The 26,631-nt window shown below is 40.8% G+C and overlaps 1 protein-coding gene across 1 annotated transcript in view; it reads left to right on the top strand.

Annotated features, from left to right (window-relative positions):
* The window catches only part of MPHOSPH8 (M-phase phosphoprotein 8), a gene marked incomplete at its 3' end in the record, with an annotated part of 1,147,086 nt that overhangs the window by 40,161 nt on the left and 1,080,294 nt on the right, over nt 1-26,631 (top strand). The window contains 1 exon segment of the mRNA XM_044072830.1: nt 4,870-6,033. Coding sequence (XP_043928765.1) covers nt 4,870-6,033 — 1,164 coding nt within the window.

The raw sequence follows: 26,631 nt of genomic DNA, 5'->3' as shown, positions 1-26,631 counted from the left end.
TGCTTTTCTGGTAGCTATAACTTCAGCAAGGAGAGTATCGGAGCTGCAAGCTCTTTGTATGAAACTCCCATACCTTGTGTTTCATAAGGACAGGGTGCCTCTCGGGAGTAATCCATCCTTTCTTCCTAAAGTTGCTTCTGAGGCAAATATTAATCTATCTATTAATTTGCCTGTCTTTTTCCCTAATTTTCAGAACAAAGGGGAATACAAACTTCATTTGCTGGATGTCCACAGGCAGTTATGTTTTTATTTGCACAGGACGGCGGCCTTTCGCAAATCTGATCAACTTTATGTTTCTTTTGCTAAGCCCTTTTTAGGGAAATCCATTTCAAAGGTGACTCTCGCTAGGTGGATTTCCCTTTGTATCCTACAAGCGTACAGAGAGCTTGGTTTACCAGAACCAGTAGGAGTTAATGCCCATTCTACAAGTTCTGTGGTGACGTCTGCAGCATTCTGGTCTAGAGTTTCCCTGGATGACATTTGCTCAGCGTCTACCTTGGAGTCTTCTCACATCTTTTATTAATTATTATAAACTGGATTGGGTGTCTAGAGGAAGGGCTTCTTTTGGCTCTGCAGTGCTCCAGAATATCCTTCCTTAAGGGCCTCCCAAGATTTTGGGTAGCTGGGGACTCTGTCCCACAGGTTGCTGATCAAATGAAGTTAACTACTTCAGATAAAGAAGTTATGTACTCACCATAACATTCCATCTGAGTAGGTAAACTTCATTTGTCAGCAACCTCCCTCCTTCCCCCTTGCCTTGGCATTTTATTGCTGAACTCTATGTCCAGAATTCACGAGTTGGAGGTTTGTCCTTGGTTTAGGGGTCCTAGGTTAGTTTGTTGATGTCATGTACGGAGTGGCAAACTTGACCGGAGGATTGGAAGGAGGTTGCAGTGCAGTATGGGTAGGGGCTAGGAGCTTGGAGCTCGGATCTTTTGCTTGGTATGCTGCCGGTTCGGATCCGTAACCCACAGGTTGCTGACAAATGAAGTTTACCTACTCAGATGGAACGTTATGGTGAGTACATAACTTTTTTTTTCAAAAAAAAAAAAAAAAAAATGTTATTACACTTTTTGGTTTTTGCTCCTATCATAATACCTGGAATAACTTGTATTATCTACTTCTGTTTATAAATTATAACCTTGTATTGCCTATCTCTGTTTAAACTTGTAATAACCAATGGAGTTTTTCTCCCCGGGCCACTACTGAAAATGAACATATATCCAGCTAGACTAGCCCGGTCAACAAATGTAAAATAAAATAAATATACTTTATATTCAGTCAAAATATCTGAAGGAAACAAAGGACGTTTAAATTTGTCAGTTTTTCCAGTATATGAAAGGCACATAAACTTGCCCTTATCTAAAACCCTGTAAGTGCTTAAGTCATTGTATTGTATTTTAGTATCTGGTGTTGGCTGCTGTGTTTAGATTCAACCTGGAGGACTTCAAATGCTACACCGGCCAATTCTAAAGCCTTTAGCTCATCTTGGCTTTGCCACCCTTACCCATAATTTCCCACTCCTCCATCAGCTCCCCATATTTTGTTTGCTGCCATTTGTGGTCTTGCAGCTTGGTACTTGGCCCCATGTAGTGTTATTTTTTTCTTGAGATTGGGAGGATTTCCTGGCTAAACTGTTCAGTTCAGGCTCTAGTTTCTGTATTATCAAGGTTCAGTTAGCGGCCATTTTCAGTTTTCATAACGGTAGATATAATATGTCCTTGGCCTCTCTCAAGATTTCCAAGTCTTTACTGAAAGGTACTTTTTTTCTTCGTCCTCCAGTAAAGGATTTCTTCCTTGGGATCTGCTTTTTTTCTACAGGTTTTGAGTGCCCCCCATTTGAACCTTCAGCTTTGTTGGATTTGAAGCTTTTGTCTTGGGAAAACTTTGTTTTTGGTGGTGATCACCTCAGCTAAAAGGGCTTCAGAATTGCAAGCACTTGATTCTTCTCTTCCTTATTCAATTTTTCATAAGGACAGGGTTTTTCTTTTTATGAACCCTTCCTTTTTACCTAAGGTAGCTTCCAAGATAACCTTCACAATTCTATTCATTTTCCTGTGTTCTTTCCCAATTTTTCTAACAAAGGTGAAAACTTTTGCATTGTTTGGACGTGTGTAGGCAATTACTATTTTGTCTTTACTATAGCAAGTTTTTTAGAAAGTCTAGCCAGTTTGTCTGTTTCTCAGAATCCAGGCTGGGCTCCCCTGTTTCTAAATTAATTTTTTCGAAGTAGCCGTCAGATTGTATTTTGTTTACATAATGTCTGAAAAGCAGGACGCTTCCTCAAAAACCTAAAGGTCACTCAACTGGGGCTGTAGCTAATTCTTCTTTGACTGGACAGTAGGGGTATTTCCTTCTGCTCACCTAGAGTCTTGCACTTCCCCTGGGGGGTTTGTTCCTCATATCTGTGGAGGAAGTGGAGCAACAGTTGGAGATGTTGTATCGTATTTTTTTCCATGTGGCATACTGAGTTTGGGGAACTGATGGAGGAGTGGGGTGTTATGAGTAAAGGTGGCAGAGCCAAGATGAGCTAAATGCTTTGGAATCGGCTGTTGTCTGATATGTCCCACAGGTTGAACCAGACTGAGAGAGACAATGTGGATTTATCGTTATGGTTAGTACATAACTTTCGTTTAACATGTTAAGAGCATTTTCTTTTGCTGACACTGACTCTACTAACTGTTTGTTGTCTGGGCCAGTTAACTTATCAGTAATGACCTATTTCAGTCACTGCCTTGGGCGTATAAAATTAAAATTGTGAAACACAGTTGTAAGTACTCACAGCAAAACAAAGGAAATATAGAATGAGTGTAAACAGCTCAGCCCATTTATATTGCTCTAAGATTTTTCATTTATTCAGTTTTTCAGCAATTACTTTTCACATTTCAGAAGTACTAACCCTAATTACGGTCTGCGGTGGTGGTGCTGCGATAGCGTTGTCGCCTCACAATAAGACGTTGTCCTGTTCGATTCTCAGCTAGAGCATCTTCTGTGTGGAGACATGCGTGAATGGGCATACCTTCGTTAAAGGTTGTGCATCAGGGCTGGCAACTCGGCACATAAAAATCTACTGCCAATCATTAGCGGACCGGAGTTTCGCTGTGGCGACCCCTAACTGGGAAAAGCCGAAAGACACAACTACCTGATTTCACTGTTCTAGCTTCCATATATTATGTAAATTCCTAAATCTCTGTATTGAAATATTTTAGTAGTTGTGCTTAGCATAGTTTTGTTATATTTTAATTTTTGTATATTATGTTATATATTTCGCTTTACTTGTTATGTACTGTTTTAGATGTTTTTCATTTATTTGTGCTTGCCATACTGGCCTGCTTTGTGACCAAAAATGGATTATTGGACCAGCTCACTTATCCAGTTAAAAGACTCAATAAAAATAGCATCAACCAGGCAAAGAAGAAATATACAAACCAAGTGTTTACAGTTCTGCATTACATAACATAAGTAATGTAAATACTTCCTCCATTTGTTTAATCTTATTTAATAACGGTGAGTGTTATAACAGGCATGGGAGAAAACCAGATACTGGGAAATTCTAAACGCCTGGCTGATGACTCATTCACTTCTTGATGGTCCAGACTAATAGCAAAGATAAGTTGGATGGGTGGGAAGGACATGATTTGGCATAACTCTTTCCCCATGGGTTCTCTTAGATCTCCACGCATTATTTAATTTCATTCATTCTTTCATTGCAAGGTACTGCTTGAGAATACAGACACATGTAATGTATAAATGAACAAATGTCTACAGACATTAGATTTCTTTACTTACATTGTATTTCCTTCTGTTTGACGTGGTTGCACGCATTGGGCCTGTGATCTGTTTTCAGACAAGACTTCAGGTGGTATTCGTTCATGCTGAGGGAAGTTTTCCAACAATTCAGAGAATAGTTCCACTTATTTTGACAAGTGACAAAAGGTCTTGACTTTTACCTTAACTGCTACAAACTGGGACAGATGATACGTTGATTTAAATGTCTTCTCCAAGAGCTGGCGTGTCATAAAGCTATGCATCCCCTCCCCCATGTTATACTGTAGTGATTGTATGGAAATGCAGACCAGGCATTTGATGTTAAATATAGAATCCATTGCTTTCTAATCTTCCTGGCACCACAGGTAAATGTTTAACCTGCCAAAGTACTGACTGAACAATTTAATAACTTATTTCCATTCTTTGATAGTCAATCCTGAGCGAGACTGTTTGGAAGGACTCCCACCTGGCCTCTTTTTTTTATGCCATTTGTTGTATTGTTACTATATTTCAGTTGTTATTGATTTAACTTACTACTGTTAATTGCATGCCATGTTATTTTTTTGGAAATTTTGAATTTCTTACTCCACTCTCTTTTTTTTTTTTTTTTTTGCCTGCCAATGCTGGTTATGCAAGGATCATGTGTATAGTAGCTAGTTGTGCATATTTATTATTTCTGAGAGAAAGTGTACATATTTAGTTTGAACAGATAAGTTCTATGAGTGTGTTGCCTTTTTTTAGTGCAGTCATGGCCTTTTACTTGGAAAGCTGTGCAGAATGATTCCAACATGGATACATAACAGTGGTGGTGAAATTTTTAGTGCATCTTATGCCAGAGCTACATTAGTTTTACCTGATGTATGAAAACAAACTTGATTATTTTGTTCCAGGTGAAATTTGTACAGAATTTGCAGAATGATATGAAAGTATGTGCAGCAAAATGTTTCTTTTGTATATGGTGTTAAGTTTCTTAGACTGTTTAAGAACATTTTTGGAAAGCAAATAACGTTGTTGCTTTAAAATTGTAAGAGTGTATAAAAATTGTTTTCTATAACATAATGCATTATAGAAAGTCTTTTTTTTTTTTTTTTTTTTTTGTAGAAGCTGAACCTTAGCACTGATATTTTTGATGCAGAATCTGAAGGTGATTGGCGTCCTGACAGCGAGGATGAAATTCCTGTGAGAAAAAAGAAGAAAAAAGTAAGAGAGATAAGAGATGATGATGACTCTGATGGAGTGAAAAAGAAGAAATCGAAGTCTGTGAAGTCTAAAGAAACAATTACAAGTGATGACGAGTTATCAGATGACTTGACTGAATTGACATCCGGGAAAGAATCAAAGTCAAAGAAGAGAAATTTAGAATTTCTAGAAGATACTGCAAGTACAAAGAAACGTAAGAAAGAAGAGCGCAAAAAAGTAAAAAAAGATACTGATGATATTAAGAAAAAGCATAAAGATGTGTCAAAGGAAAAAAAAAAACGAAAAAAAGAGAAGGAAAGTGACACCATTTTGGAATCTAAACAAAGCTCAGATGATTCTGATACTGGAACAGCTGATCATGTAATGGATGTACAGGATAAAACTGAAGAGGAAAAAGTAGAAACAAAAACTGAGACTAAAACGGAGAAGGCATTAGAAGAAACTTCTGAGGTGGAAGAAACTGCATCAAAACAAGAACCAGTTGTAGCGAATGCAGAAGAGGAGGTCCCTGATGTAAAAGAAAAGGAAAAGAAAAAGAAGGATAAAAAAATTGAGCAACAAGAACAGATAAGTCTCCCCAAAAATAAAGAAGAATCTTTAGATAAAAAAAATCTTAAGAAAGATAGTCACAACAAAAAACAAAAGCATCAAGAAAAATCCACAGTTTCGGGAGATACTGATAAGGGTTCTAATGTGGCTGCTAAGGTACAGAAAACTCCAAAAGTTAGTGTAGAGGAGACTGCCCCTAAATTTGCTGCCATCGCTGATGAAGATAGTGCTAAAAAATCAAAAAAGCCAAATGAAACCGATTCTGTAAACAGGCCTTCTGTAAAGGAGATGGAGTCCCCTATATCTGCAGCTAAAGAGAAAGGCTTATCTAAACTTAGTGAAGATGGCAAGGGGAAAGAAAAGACTCCGTCGGGCCCTGCTTCTTCAAGCCTTTTTGAGAAATTTTCTGTAGAAAGTGAAGGGGATAAAGGTGGACAAAAAACTGCAGAAAACAGCAGTTCTCTAGCTGAGAAAGGTGCATTGGAGAAAGTAGATGACACTAAGGTCACACCCAAGGTAGGTTGTAACAGTCTGTTTTTTTTATATATTTATTTATTTATTTATCTGTCTATCTATCCATCCTTTGTTGACCAGGTTAGTCCCACTAGGCCAGGAGCTTCTTTGCAGAGGAGATGTGAGATGATATACTAATTTAGTGGAAATTTGGCCAGGGCACAAGAAATCTTCCCCTACTCATTTTGGTAAGTGTAATGGGATCTTTGATTTTTGCCCAGAGCTACCACCAGCTCTGGCAGATGGGGTCTCAGTTTAACATCTCATTAGAATGATTTTTTTTTTTTTTTTTTAACTGTGTGGATAGCATTTTGCAAAAAAAACCCTTTCAGACACAGTCACAAATGACAGACATACAATACAGCTGCATTGATTTTAAAATCTGGACGGAACAACTGTTTCCAGAATTATGCTGCAGTGGTAAACAAACACTGTTCTTTACAATAAAGAAACATAGGAAATAATCTCAATATTATTCTGGGCTGAATATATTCTGTACTAGAAAGTAGTGCTAAATTTGTACACAGTTTGACTCTTGATAAACCTACATATATGTTGTCAACCCTACTGTAGAACGAAGTTAGTTTTTCACTAGAATAGTATTAAAAAATTTAGATCAGAACAGTTTGACACTTGGTAGACCTACTTTTATTTTGCCAACCCTATTGTAGACTGTGTGTGCTAATCTTTTACCAGAGTAGTATTAGATAAATTGGATTAAAGACCAGAAAAATCTGAGTGAAAATAGCTGCCATGCAATTTGGCTAGCTTCATGGGTGGTGCCACCAGGTGACCTAGGGACAAGCTGCAGCAGTGTAGCTGATGGGTGCGAAAAGGGGAACATGATAGCATTCCAGTACACTGTCACTCAACTATCCCGAGGACTGTTTTTTTGTATTGGAAAAAAAAAAGATAAAGCTTGTAAGTGGCTATGGCATCTACTACAGATTTAGTGCATGCATGCATGCACACCTTTTCACACAGGTACCATCTGCTTAGGGATTGCGTCTACCACTGTTGGATGTCTTTCGTGTACTGATGCAACTTGTCCCGCATTTTGTTTGGTGAAAGTTCTCTGTTAAACCTGGGATCTGATGTCAGTTTTCATTCTGTCCTCACTGATGGTTTCGGATCCAATTTTGGCCGTTGCTAATTCTCGTGGCAACCAAAACCTCTTGAGCTTCTCTCTTTCCCATAATGCATCAACCCCACTTACCTTAGATCTTGTTTACCATTTCAGGCAAAATACATGGTCTTCCAGCTCTTTCTTTTATTCTCCTATTAAAAAAAATGTCCTTTGTCTTATTGTATTGTATTGTTAACAGTCTTTTTCTTTGGCGATGGCAGATAAACTGGCAGGCTCTAAAAAATGTATGGAGTGTGGGCACAAGTTGCCACTTTCAGATGCCCACAAACTATGGGCCTATTGTTTCTCCACTTAGAAGAGGGATTGCGCAATATGTCATGGATTTAACCCTTGCGCGTTAGTAGAACGAAAAAACTGATTCTGAAAGGTGTTCTTCCTTCTTTTAGAGAGGCTGTATTGGAGAGTTCTTCCTCTAAAACAAAGTACAAAAGTTAAAAAATTCTCTTCTCCGAAGCCATCTTCCTCCTCCTCAGCTTCAGACTCCTCCAGAACGAGGTCTCATATGGACCGGGTGTCACCCCCAGATTCTAAAAAGACTAAACTTTCATGATCCTGGTAAGGAAACATTATCTAGCTGATGGAGTCAAAGCTGTCTGATATGATTGTCTGATAGAGTGAAGTCTGCCAAACTACTATGCAGAACAGTCTATCCAGTTCTTGACAGGGTACCTTCTCCATTCTTAGAAACACCCAGGTCTCCACTCTCTCCTCCAGAAGCCTTGCAGAAGATGTGGAGAGACTGGTGAAGAAGATTCTCTTGGCGCAGAGCTAGATTGGTGTTCCTTCGTCTCCTACTCTCTGGATCAGGAAGTCCATATGTCTGCTACTTCACTGTTGCAGATTATTCCTCTGACTCCTGTGCCTTCAGAGTTTTTGGATCCAAGTCCAGATCTGTCTGGCGCTGATCTGAGGATAACTTTATCCTCATATATGAGATGTTCTCGGAGGGCTCCGGTTTAATCTGATCCTGAGAGCTCCTGGAGCCGTAGTCTGCCTCTTGTGTCCAAGGTGTTGCATTCGACTTTGAAGCTTTCGGAGCTGTCTCTCCACCTCAGAACCTAAGCACTGGATAGCTCGACTCCAGCTTCCACCTTGGAGGTTTTGCCCTTGGAGCAGAGGAGGCCTACCATTCAGAAGCTTGTCTTCTCTGATCCAACTGCCTCTATGTCTGTGAGTTGCTCTGTCCTCAAGGCTGTGAAGAGAGTGATTTCTGCCTCTACAGTTCTGATGGATCCTTCCCCCTTGGAACCCAAGTCCTCTGCCATGATGTCTCAGCACTCGGAGCTTCATCTCCTTCCACAGGGACAGCTAGTATCAAAACTCCAAGCTCCCACATGGGGAATTGTAATCTCCACTTCTGATTCCTCCCCAGAGCAGAAAACCAGAAAGTGGTGTGAAAGAAAGTGGTGTGAAAGAGTGGCAAAAAGCACAAGTAACAGAAAGAAAAAAAACACTCTGCAATATCCTACGACCACTGTAGTAGTACATAAATTTATTTAAACAAATGAAGTCACGAGCCACAAATCCACAACAATAATCCAATGTCAAGCGCTTTCGTCAATAGACTTTATCAGAACAATTAAAGTCTTGAAAAAACGGCCCTTTTATACTTACAAGCTGATTTTCTTTAGACAAAACAGCCCTTGAAATTAAAGTGACAGTGTTGTTTTTTTTTGAATGACAGTATTATTTTTTAAAAACCAAGATGTCTATAAAATCACATAAAAAAGGCATGAAAAATATATACAAGCTATATGTGTTGCTTTTGATTAAAAATAAATACTAAAAATACTGAAAAGGTTGTATAATGGGGGTTAAAGTTTAGATGCCCGATACCTTAATTCGGGCTTGATACTAATATGTTCATTAATCACAGGAGCTACGGTGGGATTTAACGTAAGTTGCCATCTCACTTCAGCTCTGAGTAGTTGATTTGCCTAATCACCTCCCCTAACATCCTTAGCAACAACCTCCTGAATACCAAACCGGAAGGAATGGTCCTGGTGCAGGGAAACATGTTTATAAAGGGCGTTATTTTCATCTTTCCTTGTAATACTGTAAAGATGTTCATAGATTCTCCTATTCAATTTTCTTTCCGTTTTTTTCTACATAGAAAAACCCACACACTTGACAAACAGCTAGGTACACCATACCCATAGTGGTACAAGAGCCTGCACTAAAGTTGACAACAGTATTGTAGGGTCCCAGTGTTGTTGATGGTATGTCTATCACAAATTTACAGTATTCACAAGCCCCACACTTAGTGGTCCCATTTGTGTTACCTTTTCTCTTTGAGACCTGGTTTTCCAAAAGGCTTTTCAAGTTCCTATTGACCCTATATGTAAAAAAAGGTTTGTCCCCTAAAACTGTCAAAAGTTCTGGATTCCCTTTTAATGTAGTCCAGTTATTTTTTATAATACTTTTCACTCCAGATGAAATTTCCCCATATGTTAACACCATCGTCTGTGTAAAATCCCTATCTTGGCAATGGGTTTGAGTTATGTTAACATCCTCATCACCAAGTAATGGCTTGAATCTCGGGCCCCATTCACTTATCACTTGGTCCCTAATATTGCTAACAAACCCCAATGGGTAACCCCTAGCCTTAAACATATTGGTCAATAGCTCCATTTCAGATTTTACCAAGTCCAGATTTGAACACATTCTTCCAACCAGAACCATTTGTGGGTTGAACTTGAAAAGCCTTTTGGAAAACTAGGTCTCAAAGAGAAAAGGTAACACAAAGGGGACCACTAAGTGTGGGGCTTGTGAATACTGTAAATTTGTGATACACATACCATCAACAACAATGGGACCCTACAATATTGTTAACTTTAGTGCAGGCTCTTGCACCACTATGGGTCTGGTGTACCTGGCTGTTTGTCAAGTGTGTGTGTTTTTTTTTTCTATGTAGGAAAAATGGAAAGAAAATTGAACAGGAGAATCTATGAACATCTTTACAGTATTACAAGGAAAGATGAAAATAATGCCCTTTATAAACATGTTTCCCTGCACCAGGACCATTCCTTTCGGTCTGGTATTCTGGAGGTTGTTGCTAAGGATGTTAGGGGAGGTGATTGGGCAAATCAACTACTCAGAGCCGAAGTGAGATGGCAACTTAGGTTAAATGCCACCATAGCTCCTAGGATAAATGAGCATATTAGTATCAAGCCCGAATTAAGGTATCGGGCATCTAAACTTTAACCCCCATTATACAACCCTTTCAGTATTTTTAGTATTCATTTTTAATCAAAAGCAACACATATAGCTTGTATATATTTTTCATGCCTTTTTTATGTGACGTTGCCCATTTGATTCTCAGTTAGAGCGTCTTCTGTGTAGCGACATGCGTGAATGGGCGTTCCTTAGTTGAAGGTTGTGCATTAGGCCCGGTAAGCCAGTACGTATAAATCTACTGCCAATCATTAGCGGACCGGAGTTCCGCTGTGGCGACCCCTAACCGGGAAAAGCCGAAAGACACCAACATAGACAGCTTGGTTTTTAAAAAATAATACTGTCATTCAAAAAAAACAGCACTGTCACTTTAATTTCAAGGGCTATTTTGTCTAATGAAAATCAGCTTGTAAGTATAAAAGGGCTGTTTTTTCAAGACTTCAGTTGTTCTGATGAAGTCTATTGACGGAAGCGCTTGACCTTGGATTATTGTTATGGATTTGTGGTTTGTGACTTTGTTTGTTTAAATAAATTTGTGTACTACTACAGTGGTCATAGGATATTTGTTGCAGAGTGTTTTTTCTGTTACCTCCCCCAGAGCACCCCACTGAGGAAGTTACTAAGAAGAGTTTGTGTAAGAGGAAACTCTTAAACTCCCCAGAGGAGTCCATCACTGAAGACACAGATTTCGATAAAGACAAAGGGGTCCCCATGATCACCTCCTGAAGATGTCTCCTTCGGAGACGTCCTAGAAAGCCTTAAGCAGAGAGGTGGTGCAGCCCTACGTCTGAGGAATCTGTTTTCCTGGAGGCTTTTGGTACTGGACCCTCTACTGATCTCTCAGTAGGCATGGATGGACCATGTCACCTTAGAGTCCATTCATTGCAGACCAGATAGGATAATGGAACCACCAGTGGATAGACAGTTTTGGAGGGGGGGGTCCTTTTAATGTAATGGTTATTGCGGCGGCCACCAAGAAGGAACTAGAAAGTTCCACTGACCATCCCCCAACAGGGAGTTGCAGGAGATTGACAGAATTTGGAGCATGTCTATGCTTCAATGACCTTCGCTTTGACGTTAGTGAATTATTTGGCACACTTTACTAGGCTACTGAGGGAGTTGATCAAGGAGTTATCAGATAACCCTCTTTTGTGCTGTTTTTAATGAAGTTCAATCATCTGTTACTTCTCAGCTGATGACCCTACAGGCCATATCCAGTTCATCCATGAGGTTGATTTCACATGTAGCAGAAGGAACCTCAAGGGCAGTGGGTTCAGGCATTTCCATTAGGAGACCTGCCTGGATGTGCCTCTGAGTTTGTGGAGCCTTTCAGGTCTTCTTTCGTAAATGTTCCTTTTGACAGAACATCTTTATTTGGCTCCAAAGTAAAAGATACTCTGTCCAGGTGTGAAAAAGACGGTAAGACCCTGTCTGCCATGGGAGTGCATTTTTCGACTCCTCAAAGAACCTTTCCCAGGAATCAATGAGGTGGTTGAAAAATGTGGTTCAAGTAGTCTCAGGGTCCTTTTCAGGACATGTGGAGGAGGCTCCCCCAGAGGCAGAGGAAGGAACTATAATGGATGAAGACCCCCCCCCCCCCGTGGCAGAGGTGGACCGCAGAACCAGGGTTCGAGAGGATCGTTCTTTGACCAACTCTACCAGCTCTCCTGAAAGGAGTCCCGATTGTCTGGGGATGGTTATCCCTGCACCAGAGAGCCAGGCTAGATATAACAAAAGATACTTGGGTGCAGAAGATTATTTCCAGAGGCTATATTATATCATTTTCCCTTTCCCCCAATCCCAAGGAAAATCCCAGATGTTACACCCAGTCAGAGGGAACAAGCATCAATTCAAATACAAAAGCTGCTACAAAAGAGTCATCCAGGAGATCCTGCTAAACCAAATAGAATCGGGAACTTACTCCAAGGTTCTTTTTGGTGCCAAAAACCAGAGGAGTCGAGATCAGTCCTGGATCTCTCCAAACTAAGCAATGCAGTTCGAAGAACCAAGTTTTAGATGGTCATGGTTCAGTCCATTCTCCCATTTCTCGGCAAGGACGACTGGATGTGCTCTATAGACCTTCAGGATCTGTACGATCACATAAAGATAAACAGATGGTCCGGAAGGTATTTGTACTTCACCTGGCAGCTAGTCATTATTGACTCAGAGTATTGTCCTGTGGACTCACCACAGCCCCCAGGGTGTTTACCAAGTGCATGGCAGTAGTAGCAGCTTACCTAAGACTGCAATGATTCCTAATGTTTCTATATCTGAGCGACTAGCTAATTACTGTTTTGACCAGGCATCAACTCATATTTGCAAGAGACCAAGTACTCCAGACTTGCTGTCTTCTGGGGATAACCAGAAACTACGATAAATCTCATATGCAAATAGCTCGAGTTTAGAGTTTATAGGAACAATTCTCAATACAAAGCAGCCATTGTTTCCTTCCATTACTCAGAGTTCAGACCATAAGATTCCAAGTCAAAAAGATAATCTGCAGCACCTCAGATGTTCTTCATGTTTCACTGTTGCAGTCTACATTTGGGTAATCCGCTGGCAGGTTGCCCTCCATCGGCCTGATTAACGAAGTCTTGGTCCTGAGTCTGTTGCTTTCCCCCTTCATCCATGATGTCAGGTCATCAGGGGTATAAAACATACAGCCCAACGCCATTACATCAGTCTTTCTTGCCGCATGGTGCCCGAAGCAGAAGCAGTTCACAAGTGCCTGTCGGCAGACTCCTGAAATTTTCGTGTTAAGAGTTTCAGAACCCAAGTCTTCACTAAAAGCTAAGTACCCCGTTGGGGAAACTTTTTTTTGCTCCTTACCGATGTCAGTAAAAGTTAATAAATACATTACTTGTGGGAAGCAAATACCTCATAAGGATTTTCATTTGTACTGTATTCCTTGCCTAGGCCCTGCCCACAACGTGCCTTGCTGTTGGTTTTGTGCTAAATTTAATCGGCGCATGATTAAACGGTATATTTTTGCTTCTAAATATTTTGGCTCAAGATTTAATTATCCAGTAATGTTGTCGGGTAGCAATCTGACTACTGGAATACCTAAAAAAACACAAAGAAAAAGACAAAGACAGACTGTCGAGGTCCAAAACTGACTACGACGCTTCTCCTAACCGGTTCGCCGGTACTCAGCGAGGCTCTTTCACAGCCCCTGATACCTGCTACTTCTGATTCGCAGGCCTCTACTGAGACCCATTCGGAGTCCAGTATGCCGCGAGACGCTTCAATTATGGAACCCACGGATGTCTCTACCTTAGATGGGTCCGGAGCCGTTGTGCAGGCACCTGCTTATGAGGGTGTTTTCAGGCTTACAGATTTGTATATTAGACTGACGCCATCATCAAACTAAGGCCAAAATGTAAATCTGTAGACATTCAAAAAGCAATGAGCCAGCACGTACGGTTCTGTCGAACCAACTTTATTGACAAAAAGATTCCATTAAATCAAAGGAATCTTAATAAACAAGCATACCGGTTTCGGCCATATCATGGCCTTTATCAATGCAATTCTGTATAAGTAAGGAAACCCGACCCCTGGTGGACCAACATTATATACTCCATGTTTAAAGGGGTACATAATCTTATATAATAAGCAAATAATGTAAATCTGTGTCTAAAAAAACTGACGCTTGGGCCAGATGTGCAGGCCCTTATGCCTAAAAAAAATGATCAAAATGGCTAAAGATTTAATTACTCTGATCAGGGGTAGCCAACCCCCTCCTTCCAAGAGGCCTAGGCAAGACATTGATTATGAATCTTTAGAACAGGATTCTATTTCTTCTGACTCTTCTAATGAACAGGATTTGTCTGTTCCTACTTATGAGGATTCTGATGCAGAAGATTCCATTCTTTCTGCTTCTCCCCCTGAGGATTTTTCTTTTGGGGAGACTTTACATGCCTTAATGGAGCATTTCTACTGGGCAAGTCAGGATTTCTCTGAATCTAAAAAGAGACATAGGGATTTTTTTTCTTCTTCCTCAGCGTAGGCCTTTGGCTATACCTCCTGTTCTAGACATTGTTGATGTTATTTCAGAATCTAGTATGACTCCTGATTCTCTGCCTCTGGCTTCTTGTAAGCCAGACAGATACTACAGGGTTCCTGACTCCCACAAATTCCTTTTCAGAAATCCTATTGCTGATCCTGAAACCATTTCTCAGGGTCCCAAGGGCATTAAGGCCTCTACTGCTAAAAATCCTACCCCTTCTGATTAGAGATTCCAGGGCGCTGGATAGATGGGGTAAGAAAGTTTACATGTCTGCAACCTTGGCAATCAGGGCTTTAAACTGTCAATTTCATATGCTTAAATATCAACAGCATATCATGGGACTGCTTAAACGGAAAATTATGTTAATCTCTGACTGTGTGGAAAATAAAGATTTGCAGGACTTATTACATTCAGGTGAACAAGTTGGAAAACATACTTTGCAATGTGGTTTTGATTCCTTGGAGGCCTCTTGCAGGGCTACTGTAACTGGATCGTACTAAGAAGAAGGCATGCTTGGCTCAAAGAGCAAACTCTGCCTGACCATGTTAAAGCAAAATTGTTGGATGCTCCTTTACAACATGACAGTCTCTTTGGTAATAAGGCTGAAGAGATGTTATAAAAAGATGGAAGGTAAAGCTAAATCTATGCAAACTGTGAAAGATTTCTTACAAGTGCAACCTCCAAGATTTAGTAGGCACTGGCCTACTAAGAACTGTTCCTTTCCAGTCCCCTCGAGAGCCGCTCAAGTCAAATCAAGACATTCCAAAGTCTCCAGGTTTCAGTCACAAGGAACTTTTAGAACAAAACAATGGGGTGCCTCCACCTCCAAATCTGGAAACCACAAGGCACCTCCCTGTGGTAAACAGTCTCAATGACTTCCCTCTACAATCACCAAGCACTTAGCCGCCCCGTTGGGGGGGAAAACTGGCACTTCATGCACAAAACTAGCAACTAATTACCCAGGACAAATGGGTTTTATATATAGTATCCCAGGGATACAGATTTCTTTTCCACACATTGCGAATCTGAACGGATGGCCAGATCTGCCCCCAAATCAGTGGGTAGAGGCCCAGAAACAAGTTGTGTCCCTCATGAACATGGGGGCTATTCAACCAGTACCAGAAGAGCAAAAGGGACAGGATTTCTATTCAAGACTTTTCCTGATACCCAGAAAAGACAAATCATGGCGTCCAATTCTGGACTTATCCACTCTAAACACTTTTCTGGACATTCCAAAATTCAAGATGCTGACTCTTCAACAGTTACTACCTATGCTAGGCAAAGATGCCTGGTTGGTAACTCTAGACTTGAAAGAGGCTTACCTGCATATCCCAATCGGGGAATCTTGCAGAATATACCTCTGCTTCAAAGTAGGCTACTTGCATTACCAGTTCTCTGCACTGTCCTTTGGCTTATCTACTGCGCCCAGTGTCTTCACAAAGTGCCTGGCTCCAGTAATTGCATTTTGCAAGCAAGTAAATATTCAGATATATCCATACCTGGACGATTGTCTAATTCAGGCAGAAAACAAGGACATTCTTCTACAGCATCTGGCGTTTGTTAAAAGGGTTCTAACTTGTCTAGGGTACACCATAAACGAAAAGAAATCACAACTGGTACCCTCTCAAAAAAATTACATTCCTGGGTGCAAGCTTGAATACAACTGCCCAGATGACTTGCCTTACTCCAGAAAAGCAAATTCAATTGGTGACTTACTTCAAACAGGTGGCCATAAAAACCCTGCCATCTGCAAGACAAATTCTGCAAGCCTTGGGGTTAATGGCCTCCTGCATTCTTCTAATTCCATATGCAAGACTGCATTTGAGGAAACTTCAGTGGTACTTAAAAATTTTATGGAGTCAACATTGTCACAGCCTGGAAACAATGATTGCAAACATACCTTGCCTGCAACTAGAGTTCCTATGGTGGGCAGACGCCTGCCACCAAAACAAGGGACATCCATTCACTCCACCCCCTGCCACCCAAACCCTAACTACAGATGCATCAGACTATGCTTGGGGGGCACATCTGGCAGGAAAGTGGATTCAGGGCAAATGGAGCCCAAATCAAATGCACCTACATATCAATCGGAAAGAGATGCTAGCTGTACAGAATGCACTGGCAGCCTTCAAGGACTACCTTCATCCAGGGCAACTAATGATAAAGACAGACAACACAACAGTAATGTGGTACATAAACAAGCAGGGGGGTACACATTCCTACCCCCTTTGCAGACTAGCCATGGCATTGTGGAACACAGCCTTGACCTACCAAATACAACTACAAGCTCAATTCCTGCCAGGAAAGCTAAATACTCTGGCAGACAAACTAAGCAGAAATATTATGGACCCACACGAATGGAAACTGGAATCACAAGCTTTCAACATGTTGACACGCAAATTGGGGTGGAGTCAGACATAGTTCTGGGGTGAGGCAAAAAGATCCATCAGTTGGACAAATTCTGCACAAGAATTCTTCACAAAAAAGCTTGGAAAGTGGATGCTCTATCAGTCTATGCTTTTCCCCTCTGCCTCTGTTCTCCAAAGTTTTACTAAAAGTCAGACAGGACAAAACAAAAATGATTTTGATTGCTCCAGACTGGCCTCGCCAACAATGGTACCCACTCCTGTGCAATGTGTCACACCTACCTCCGTGGCACCTGCTTCAGACACCAAAATTCTGCACACTCAGCTCCAAACTTTGAACCTTGCAGCATGGCTAATCAACTAATTTCACCCTTGCCATCCCTCAGTAAACCTGTGATGGATGTCATTTTGGAGGCTAGAAGGCCTAGTACTAGAAAATCTTATGCTGACAAATGGAAAATATTCTGTGCCTGGAACCAGTCACAAGAAATAAGCACAACAATGCCCATTATTCCTCAGATTCTGCAATACTTAACTAAGATGCTTCACAAGGGCCTATCTTTTTCTTCCATAAAAATCCATGCCTCTGCCATTTCAGCTCATTACAACACAGAACCTCCCCTCTTCTCTCATCCTCTGCTAAAGCAGTAGCTCAGAGGGGCCAAAAATTTAAGACCTCCCAGGAGAGCACCAACTCCTGCATGGGACCTCAATTTTGTTTTGGAAAAACTCACTCTCCCTCCTTTCGAGTCAGCTGCTACTGTAGACCTAAAACTTCTCTCCTGGAAAACAGCTTTTCTTTTAGCAGTCACTTCAGCTAGAAGGATTTCATAATTACAGGCTGTTATGGCAGTGGAGCCTTTCATTATTTTTCATCCAGGCAGGGTGGCTCTCAGGACCATTACATCTTTCATGCCTAAGGTGGTATCCAGTGTGGCTCTTAATCAGACCATTCATCTGCCAACTTTCTTTCCCAATCCACAGAACAAGGGTGAGCGGATTCTGCATTCATTGGATGTACACAGACAACTTAGATTCTGCTTAAAAAGGACAAAATCTCTAAGAAAATCTGAACAACTATTGGTGGCATTTGCTGCAGGGGCAGAGGTAAAGGCTATTTCAAAACAGACTATTTCCAAATGGATAAACCATTGTATTAGTTTCTGCTATATGCACCATGGTAAACCTATCCCCAAGGGGATCAGATCTCATTCCACCAGGGCTGCATCTTCTTCTGCAGCCTTTCTCAGAGGAGTTCCTACCAGAGACATTCTAGAAGCTGCTACCTAGAGCTCATTTCATACGTTCACCAAACATTACCATTTACCTCTCTTCTCTAAATCCATAGCTGGCTTTGCCACTCTGTCCTGCAGGGCCTTATAGCTGCTCCTAATGCTGTATAAGTCTATCCTCCCAACCATAGCTTTGGGATTCTACCCAAATGTACTGACTGCAACAGTGAAACACGAAGAACATAGTACAGTTGTGTACACTTACCATAAATGTAGATGTTAGTGTATTCACTGTTGCAGTACTGGTTACCCACCCTCCAGCCCCCAGTTTTTCTCTTACTATACCTCTCCTTTATTATGCTTAAAAGCCTTTTTGGTGTTTTTGCTTTTGTTTGGAGGTATATTTTCTGTTAGTTAAATTATGTATGTGTGTGTGTGTGTGTGTGTGTGTGTATATATGTATATATATATATATATATATATATATATATATATATGGATCTATATATATATATATATATATATATATATATATATATATATGGATCTATATGACTTCATCGACAAGTCATAAGATCGACATTGAATAACCCGACACGAAATCACCGACAACTGAGTTAATCGAAATCGCACATCATCGACATTCAGAACTTCGACAAAGAAGCAGTCACTAATTAAATGCTCTTAACCACCGCACAAAAGCCCTACACGTACTAAACCATGGTAGTTAGGGATAGGGAAATGCAAACTCTAAAGCGATTATTTAGCTGGTACACTGCCTCTCAATACCCGGACATGTTTATTGAATGTCCGCAACAGAGTTTGCATTTACCTATCCCTAACTACCATGGTTTAGTACGTGTAGGGCTTTTGTGCGGTGGTTAAGAGCATTTAATTAGTGACTGCTTCTTTGTCGAAGTTCTGAATGTCGATGATGCATTCGATTAACTCAGTTGTCGGTGATTTCGTGTCGGGTTATTCAATGTCGATCTTATGACTTGTCGATGAAGTCATATAGATCCATATATATATATATATATATATATATATATATATATAAATTTTTTTTTTTGCTCCCCATTTGGGGGGCACCTGACAGCTGGGGCAAGAAAAACTGATGTAATGGCGTTGGCTGGATGTTTTATATCCCTGACGACCTGACGTCATGGATGAAGAGACAGCAACTGACGCAGGACCCAAGACTTTATTAATCAGGCCGACTGAGGGCAACCTGCCAGCTGATTGCCCAAATGTAATGACTGCAAAGTGAATACACTCCGAACATCTACATTTATGGTAAGTGTATAGAACTGTACTTTTCAGCCCTACTGGTCCTTCAGGCTCTGGGATCCATGGCAGCAGCAGTAACATTAGTACCACTTGCCAAGTTTTATATGAGAATTTTTCAGTGGAAGTTAGCTGCTTAGTGGTCTATTCTTTATCAACCTATGTTTTACAAGATAAGAATCCCTCACATCTGCAAGAGAGATCCGAAATGATGGATTCATTCAGACCATGTTCTACAAGGTCGTCCATTCATTCACCCTCAGCCCAAAGCCATAGTGACCACTGACACTTCCCAGCTAGGGTTGGGGGGCATTATCTGGGGAAGACGGTCCAAAACACCTGGTCACCTGAGGAGACCAGTTTTGCATATAAATGTTCTGGAGATGAGAGCAGTAATAGTTGCAGGCATTTCAGAATGCTCTCCCTTTGGGGACAGTTGGAGCAGACAAAATGTCTGTCGTCTGGTACGTCAGCAAACTGGGAGGAACCAAGTCCTACCCATTGTATCAAGAAACTTTCAGAATGTGGCATTGGGTGATCTTTTCCAACTTGCTTCTTTCAGCAACTCTTATTCCGGGGAAGTCCTACGTGATAGCAGACAAATTGAGCAGGTGCATTCTTCTACCTCATGATTGGTCCTTCAACAAAAAGATTGCGAATGCAATCTTCCAACAATGGGGCCAGCCTTGCTGTGATCTAATCGCCCCCCCCCCCCCGGAGCAACAAATGCAGCAGCCGTTTTGCCTTAATACCCCCACAGCGGGAATCGCTGAGGGATGCTGTACTTCATGATTGCCCCCCCCCCCCAGTCTCTCTTACTCATATTCTCCTACTCCATTAATTCACAAATTTCTTCAGAAAGCTGCAAGGTTGAAGAGCAAGGTCATCCTCCTTTTCCTCTTATTGGCCTTGACAGATTTAGTTTCCTTTCCCTTGGCCTCACCTGATTCAACCACTTTGGTTTCTGGGCCAAACTCCGGACCTCCTGTCTCACCCAACAGGCATGATACATCCAGACATGGTGAATCTCAGGCTGGCTGCCTGGTTCTTCCAGACCACGTATGCTGTCCTCTCCTGTCCATCATATTCTATTTGTCCTCCCTTAAACCTTCCACCAGAAAACTATACTCCAGCAAATGGAAGAGATTTGTTTTTTATGGCTGAAAACCATTATATTGAATCTTCTCAGCCCCCATTCATAATATCTTGGACTTTCTATTGCATCATTTTGAAGAAGGAGCTAGTTCTTTTACTGTTGAGTACAACTAGCAGCAATTTCCAATTTTCATGTTGGAGTAAATGGCTCTTCTGTAGCATCCCATAAGCTGAGCAAAGCTTTTTTGAAAGGTACTCTAGGCCACCCTTTAAAGATCCTACCCTCCTTGGGACCTAGACCTTGTGCTGCAGTCTCTTACACGATCTCCTTTTGAACCCTCAGCTACATGTGACCTCAGATATCTTTCATGGAAGACAATTTTTTTAGTGGCCATTACCTTGGCCAGAAACATTTTTGAGATCCCAGCATTGTATTGAAAAGCTCCATATTAATTTTCCATAAAGAAAGTTACCTTGCATACCAACTTGTCATTTCTTCCAAAGGTGGTGTCAGAATCCAATATAAATAAATTTAATAATTTGGCAGTATTTTTTCCCAAATTTTCGAGCAAAGGAGAATACGTATTACATTTATTGGATGTTCATAGACAGTTGCGTTTTTACTTGTGTAGGACAAAAATAATCAGAAATTCTGATTAGTTGTTTCATATGCAGAACCAACATTGGGTAAACCATTTACCAAAGTTATGCTACCTAGTGGATGACAAATTTTATTTCCTCTGTGTATAACAAATTGGGCATTGCTGTGACAAAACTTGCTCAAGCCCGCTCCACCAGATCCATGGCAACTTCTTGCAGTTTTTCAATCCAGAGTGTCCATGGATGACATTTGTGCAGCAGCTACTTGGGCTACTCCCCCATACCTTTATTACTGATTACAAATTAGATTTGGTCTCCAGAGGAAGGACTTCTTTTGGTTCTGTGGTGCTCAGGAATATCCTTCCTTGAGTACGCCCTGGAAATTGGGTAGCTGGGGACTTTGTCCCATCAGTTGAGGACAGAATGAAAATGGACAACATCAGATAAAGAAGTTATGTACTCACCATAACGTTCCATCTGTGTTGTCCATTTTCATTCTTCCTCAAACTCCCCTCCCACCAACCCCCATCCTTAAGGCTCCTGGAAGAATGAGTGCTTAGTGGACCTATAAGTCCTTATTTTTTTATATAAGTTGTAGATATAGCTTTTCCATAATAATTTCCATCTTTTACTTTCTACTAAGGCAGCAGACAAGATCTGAGGTATCTGGGGTTGGGGCATTATGGGTAAGGGAGGAGTTCAAGAGGTTTTGATTGCCACAAGCTTTAGTAACAGCTGAGTCGGATCTGATCCGAACCCATCAGTTGAGGAAGAATGGAAATAGTCAACACAGATGGAACATTATGGTGAATACACAACTTTTTGTTTTTTTTTTTTGGGGGGGGGGGTTAGGCAAAAATCCAGCTGTGTGAGTAAGTTGGCTGGTTACCTCAAGCATAGATACTCTAAAAACATAACTGTGAGTATCTGTTTGGCCCACCTGTGTAACGCAGGTGTTTGTGGTGTTACAGATAAGAGATTGAGTCTTTTAAATGCATTTAGAGTTCTTAAGTTAATACTGAGTGCTAAAGTTAAAAAAAAATTATTTTGTTGGCCATTAGAATTTTTTTTTTTATTGCTGCAGTATGGTTTAGGAAATCTTTGAACCGAGCATGTTAATCTGAAGTGAAGGTTCTTCTGATTTATTGAATGTTTTCATTCTGAATTTCACAGCTGTAGCACTTTTGTTTAGCTGAACTTCTACTGCTCTGCTGCTCTTGGTACTGATGAATATTTTAAATAGACTTTTCCCCACTGCCTTTAAGGTTGCTCTGTCGTTTACGAAAGGAGTTGCACTATTTTTTTACCAGAATTTGTTGTTGATCCATGACTTCATATCCAGTTAGCGTAACTTTGTGCTTATATTCTGCTGCATGTATCCATACCTGTAGTCTTCATTACATTACGGTTACATGCAATGGTCACCTAATCAGTCTCTGCTGTAAGCCACTGTGGTGATACAAACCCTGTTTTGAACTACAAACACAATTATTTTCACTGCTAGGCGGCCCTACTTGCAGTAGTTGTATAGGAATCCCCTGTCTACTTCTGTCACCCACTGCAGTTAATCGGGTGTTGTTTTGGACTGTTGGTACTTTCACTTAGATTGTGATCATTGGATGTTTCGGGCAGAAATCCAGCTGTGTGACTAAGTTGGCTGGTTACCTCTAGAGTAGATGCTCTCAAAATATCACTGGATTATCTGTAAATTCTTTGCATGGTACTCTCACCTAAACAAACTAATTCTGTTTCTGTAATACTTTTCTTATTATAAAAGTACTTCACTTATACAGTCTGGAAGATTGGTCTGGCAGGCAGCACAGGAGATTAAGGCGATCAGCAGATAACATGCTGCCTTAGGTAGTTCATTGTTTGATTTCCTTAGCCTCCATTTGCCTACTGTGTGACTCTGAGCAAGTGAGTTAACCAGATAGTGCTCTGTGTTGATTGGAAAGTTGGGACAAGCCCCTTAGTGGTCTTCTGGACTATTTGCCTGTCTGCTCCATTTGACATTATGAACTGGTATCAGGAGCGGCCTTTGGTGAACTGGTGCCCTGGGCAAAAGGGCTCCATGGCACCCCCCCACCACACTTGCCCCCATCCTAGTCTTCCTACACCAAGTAAATACTGGAAAAGCACCCCTGCTAGACCGGTGCCCTAGGCGGCCACCTAGTTGGCCTATGCCTAAGGCCGGCTATGACTGGTATTAGTGTCTGCATGTGTGTTGGCCAGCAGATATATATGGCCTAACCCACACATTACTTGAAAATTTTCAAGCACTCGTTATAGTGGAAAGAAATATTACATGAGACACTGGAAGTTTCCCTATTCTTCCTCCAGGGGAGTTGCAGAGCACGTTTTATTAGCAGGGAGAGCCTGCTCTGGGCAAAATGCTGAGCTGTTTGTTGAGTGCTACAGAGTTGCACTGGATTAACAGATATAGTTTAGGAGGAAATTGGTAAAGGTCAGTGCTCTGAGTGACTGTTTCTTGTCCAAAATGTAGAAGAGGTGAAGGAAGATGAGGAAGAGGAAAATTATTTAATGTTGGTAGGATGTTGCATCAGATGGGTGTCCTCGGTGGTGCAGTGGTTAGTGTTGACACCTCGCAGCAAGAGGTTCTCCGGTTTGATTCTCGGCTGGGGTGCCTTCTGTGCGGAATCTGCATGTCCTCCCTGTGGTCGTGTGGGTTTCCTCCCACATCTCATAGACATGCAGTAGGTGGATTGGACAGTCTAAATTGGCCCTACGTGTGAGTGTGTGCTTGTGTGTGCCTTCTGTGGAAGGCAACTCAGCACTGTAAAACTTCACTGCCAATCATGAGTGGACAGATGCTCCGCTGTGGTGACCCTTGACCGGGAAAAGCCGAAAGAAGAAGAAGGATGTTGCATCAGAAGATGTGGTAATGGATGTGGATGGAGAATCAGACTTGGAACATTCTGACGAAGCTGACCTGATGGGAAAGAGGCAGAAAATAAATGGTTTTGTAAGCTGTCTTGAAGTTGTGGGGAATCCTGGTTGGATTTACTGCAGATAGTGAGAAAATAGTACAACATGATCTGTTAAGGACGGAATAAAAAATCTAGAAATGATTTGTGTTCAGGGAAAAGAAAGAAAGAGGGGGTGCGGACATAGTTTCTTTAACGGGATGATCATTCTGAGGTAGAAATTTTGATTAAAAAAACAGCACAGGTTTTCTTGGGGCGGCATGTGAGAGAATGTACTTTAGGGGTTCTTTTTAAAAAAAAAACACACAGCAGGATTATTATGATTTGTGTCCCTTAAGTACATTAAATGAAGCCATAAGTGCAGAGGTAGGGAACTGTAATGCCTCATTGATAAAGTAGGGAGTGGACAGATGGAAATGAAGCTATGAGTTGATGTTAAATTAGTGAGGGAAATGTGCATGGAAGAGACTGATAAGCCTGTTTGGATAGGTGGAGCAGAAGTGAGGGAAGGTGGGCATATTTATAAATTACTGCGTTAGTGAGACACATGGTTTGATTTATGGACTTAAGTTTACTAGGGCAGAATGTTTAGATTATAATGTTAAGTGTGGCTGGGAGAAAAAAGGGGATCCCATCAGGGAAAGCTAATTTTAAGATAAATGCAGAGAGATTAGACTGTGGGATGAGCGCATATACAACATTAATAGGTAGATCACTAGAAAGAATACTTTGGAGGTCATGGAGTCAGTGATAGACATTTTTAAATACTAGTTAAATTTTATAGAATTATTTTTTGTTTTAATGGTGGGAAATAATTACTATTAGAGTTTTAGGAGGGAAAGAAACTTGTTGAAACTGTCTTAACATGACTGGTTTAAAAAAAATATGAACAAAATCAGAAATATGAGACACATTAACAGTTTTCCTTTTTTCCCTAGCTTTAGTGATCAACACCTGTATGGAAAATTATTTGACTCAAGATAATGAGGAAGTAGTAGTCGGTAGGGATTTAATGACTCGCATAACTTAACATAAAAAACGCATATCACACAGAGTTTATATAAAGTTCACTACAACCCCCCCCCCACGCGGACACACACACACACACACACACACACACACACACACACACACACACACACACACACACACACACACACACACACAGTCTGGATCATAACTGCTGTGGCATTGCAAGTCTGGCCCTTCCACACAGTATCCAGAATCATCGTTTTTTATGGGGTCTACTTCTAAATTTAGAAGTTTCAAAACTTTTAATTTCTTTTGGTCCAGACCATAAGACAAAGTTTTGAAACTTCAAAATGTAAAAAAAAAAAATAATAAATAAAAACAAAAATCTTTTTTTTTTTTTTTTTTTTTTTTTTGTTTTAGTGTTTTTGCAGGAGGGCAACCCCCTTTGCACCCCCCACGTGGGGGACTGCACCCCTTGCTAAGTAAATGTACAAAGTCCAAGATCACAATACAGCGAGGAAAATGGTAAGTATACTGTTCAAAGCTGTGTGGCGATCTCCATTTAAACAGTTCAAAGTTTAAATCTTCGCTCTTATGGTCTCTAAGGTAAGAAATTTGAAGTTTTGAAACTTGGAGTAGTAGACCCATTCTCTGTCATTCTGCGTCATTTGGCATAAATTTGTCTGTCTTCCACCCTACTAGGAAGATGTGTGGCCTGCAAAAAAATCTTTTATCATTGTGGACAGTATGTAGTCTTGACACATTTGGGTGCCAGTAGGTAAGCTGCTAAAAGCATCTGTACCACTGAGCTTTGCAGTCTGTGCTACTGCTAAAGGAAAAGGACATGTCATGAGTTAATGTAGTTCAGGTTTGTTAGACACTGTATCTTGATATCTATGGCTTTTTTCTTGCCCATGAGCAGCTTGTTCTTTGAAAAAGTAAGCATTTAAGTCTACTGCTTCTGTTCCTTTCAGTGAAGACTGACTCATACTGACAATCCAAGTTGCAAATCTAAAAAAAAAAAAAAAAAAATATCCCATCTCCTGACAGTCATATATGTGGATAACTGTTTTTCTTCCCATACTGAAGTCCAACTCAACATTTATAGCGGCTATCTGTGCTGTTACTTTTTTTTCACTAATTACTTTGGTAACACCCAGCAGTTGGTTGAAACTGATCTTTTCCCTGGGTCAGGTCTTCAGCACTCTTAGCCCTCACTACGCTCGGGCTCACTCCACTCATCTGCCCTAGCTCCAGTTCCTACCCACTTCCTCTATAACTGCATGCAATACTTACAGACGTCCTTCCTATTACTCCATAGACCTGCAAGCCCTTCCTGCTTCTTTAGTCATCCTTTTCCTTCGACATCACATCATATACTTCACTTCCTATAGTTCAGAATTTATCTTGAAATCATCATTTCATGTTATTTAATTAACTCTGCATTTTTTCCCTCCTCAGTTTATCACTTACTTTTCATCTTTTAGAAATAACATAATAGGACGGTGCAGTGGCACAGCGGTAGCATTGTAGCCTCACAGCAAGAGGTTCTCCGGTTCGATTCTCAACTGGGGTGCTTTCTGTGTGGAGTCTGCATGGCCTCCCTGCGTTTGTGTGCGTTTCCTCTGGGTGCTCCGTTTTCCTTCCATGTTACAAAGACATGCATCTGGAGCCTTTCTCCCCGGTCCTCCGCTGAAAATTGGCTTCATTCCAAGTCTGACTTTACCGCTTAACAAATAGTAAATAAATAATTTTCATTGCTTTCAATAAACATGTT

This window comes from Protopterus annectens, chromosome 5.part1, assembly GCF_019279795.1.
Source record: "Protopterus annectens isolate FY-2018-M chromosome 5.part1, PAN1.0, whole genome shotgun sequence".
Classification (NCBI taxonomy): domain Eukaryota; kingdom Metazoa; phylum Chordata; order Ceratodontiformes; family Protopteridae; genus Protopterus; species Protopterus annectens.
This window is presented reverse-complemented; position numbering and strand designations above follow the sequence as displayed.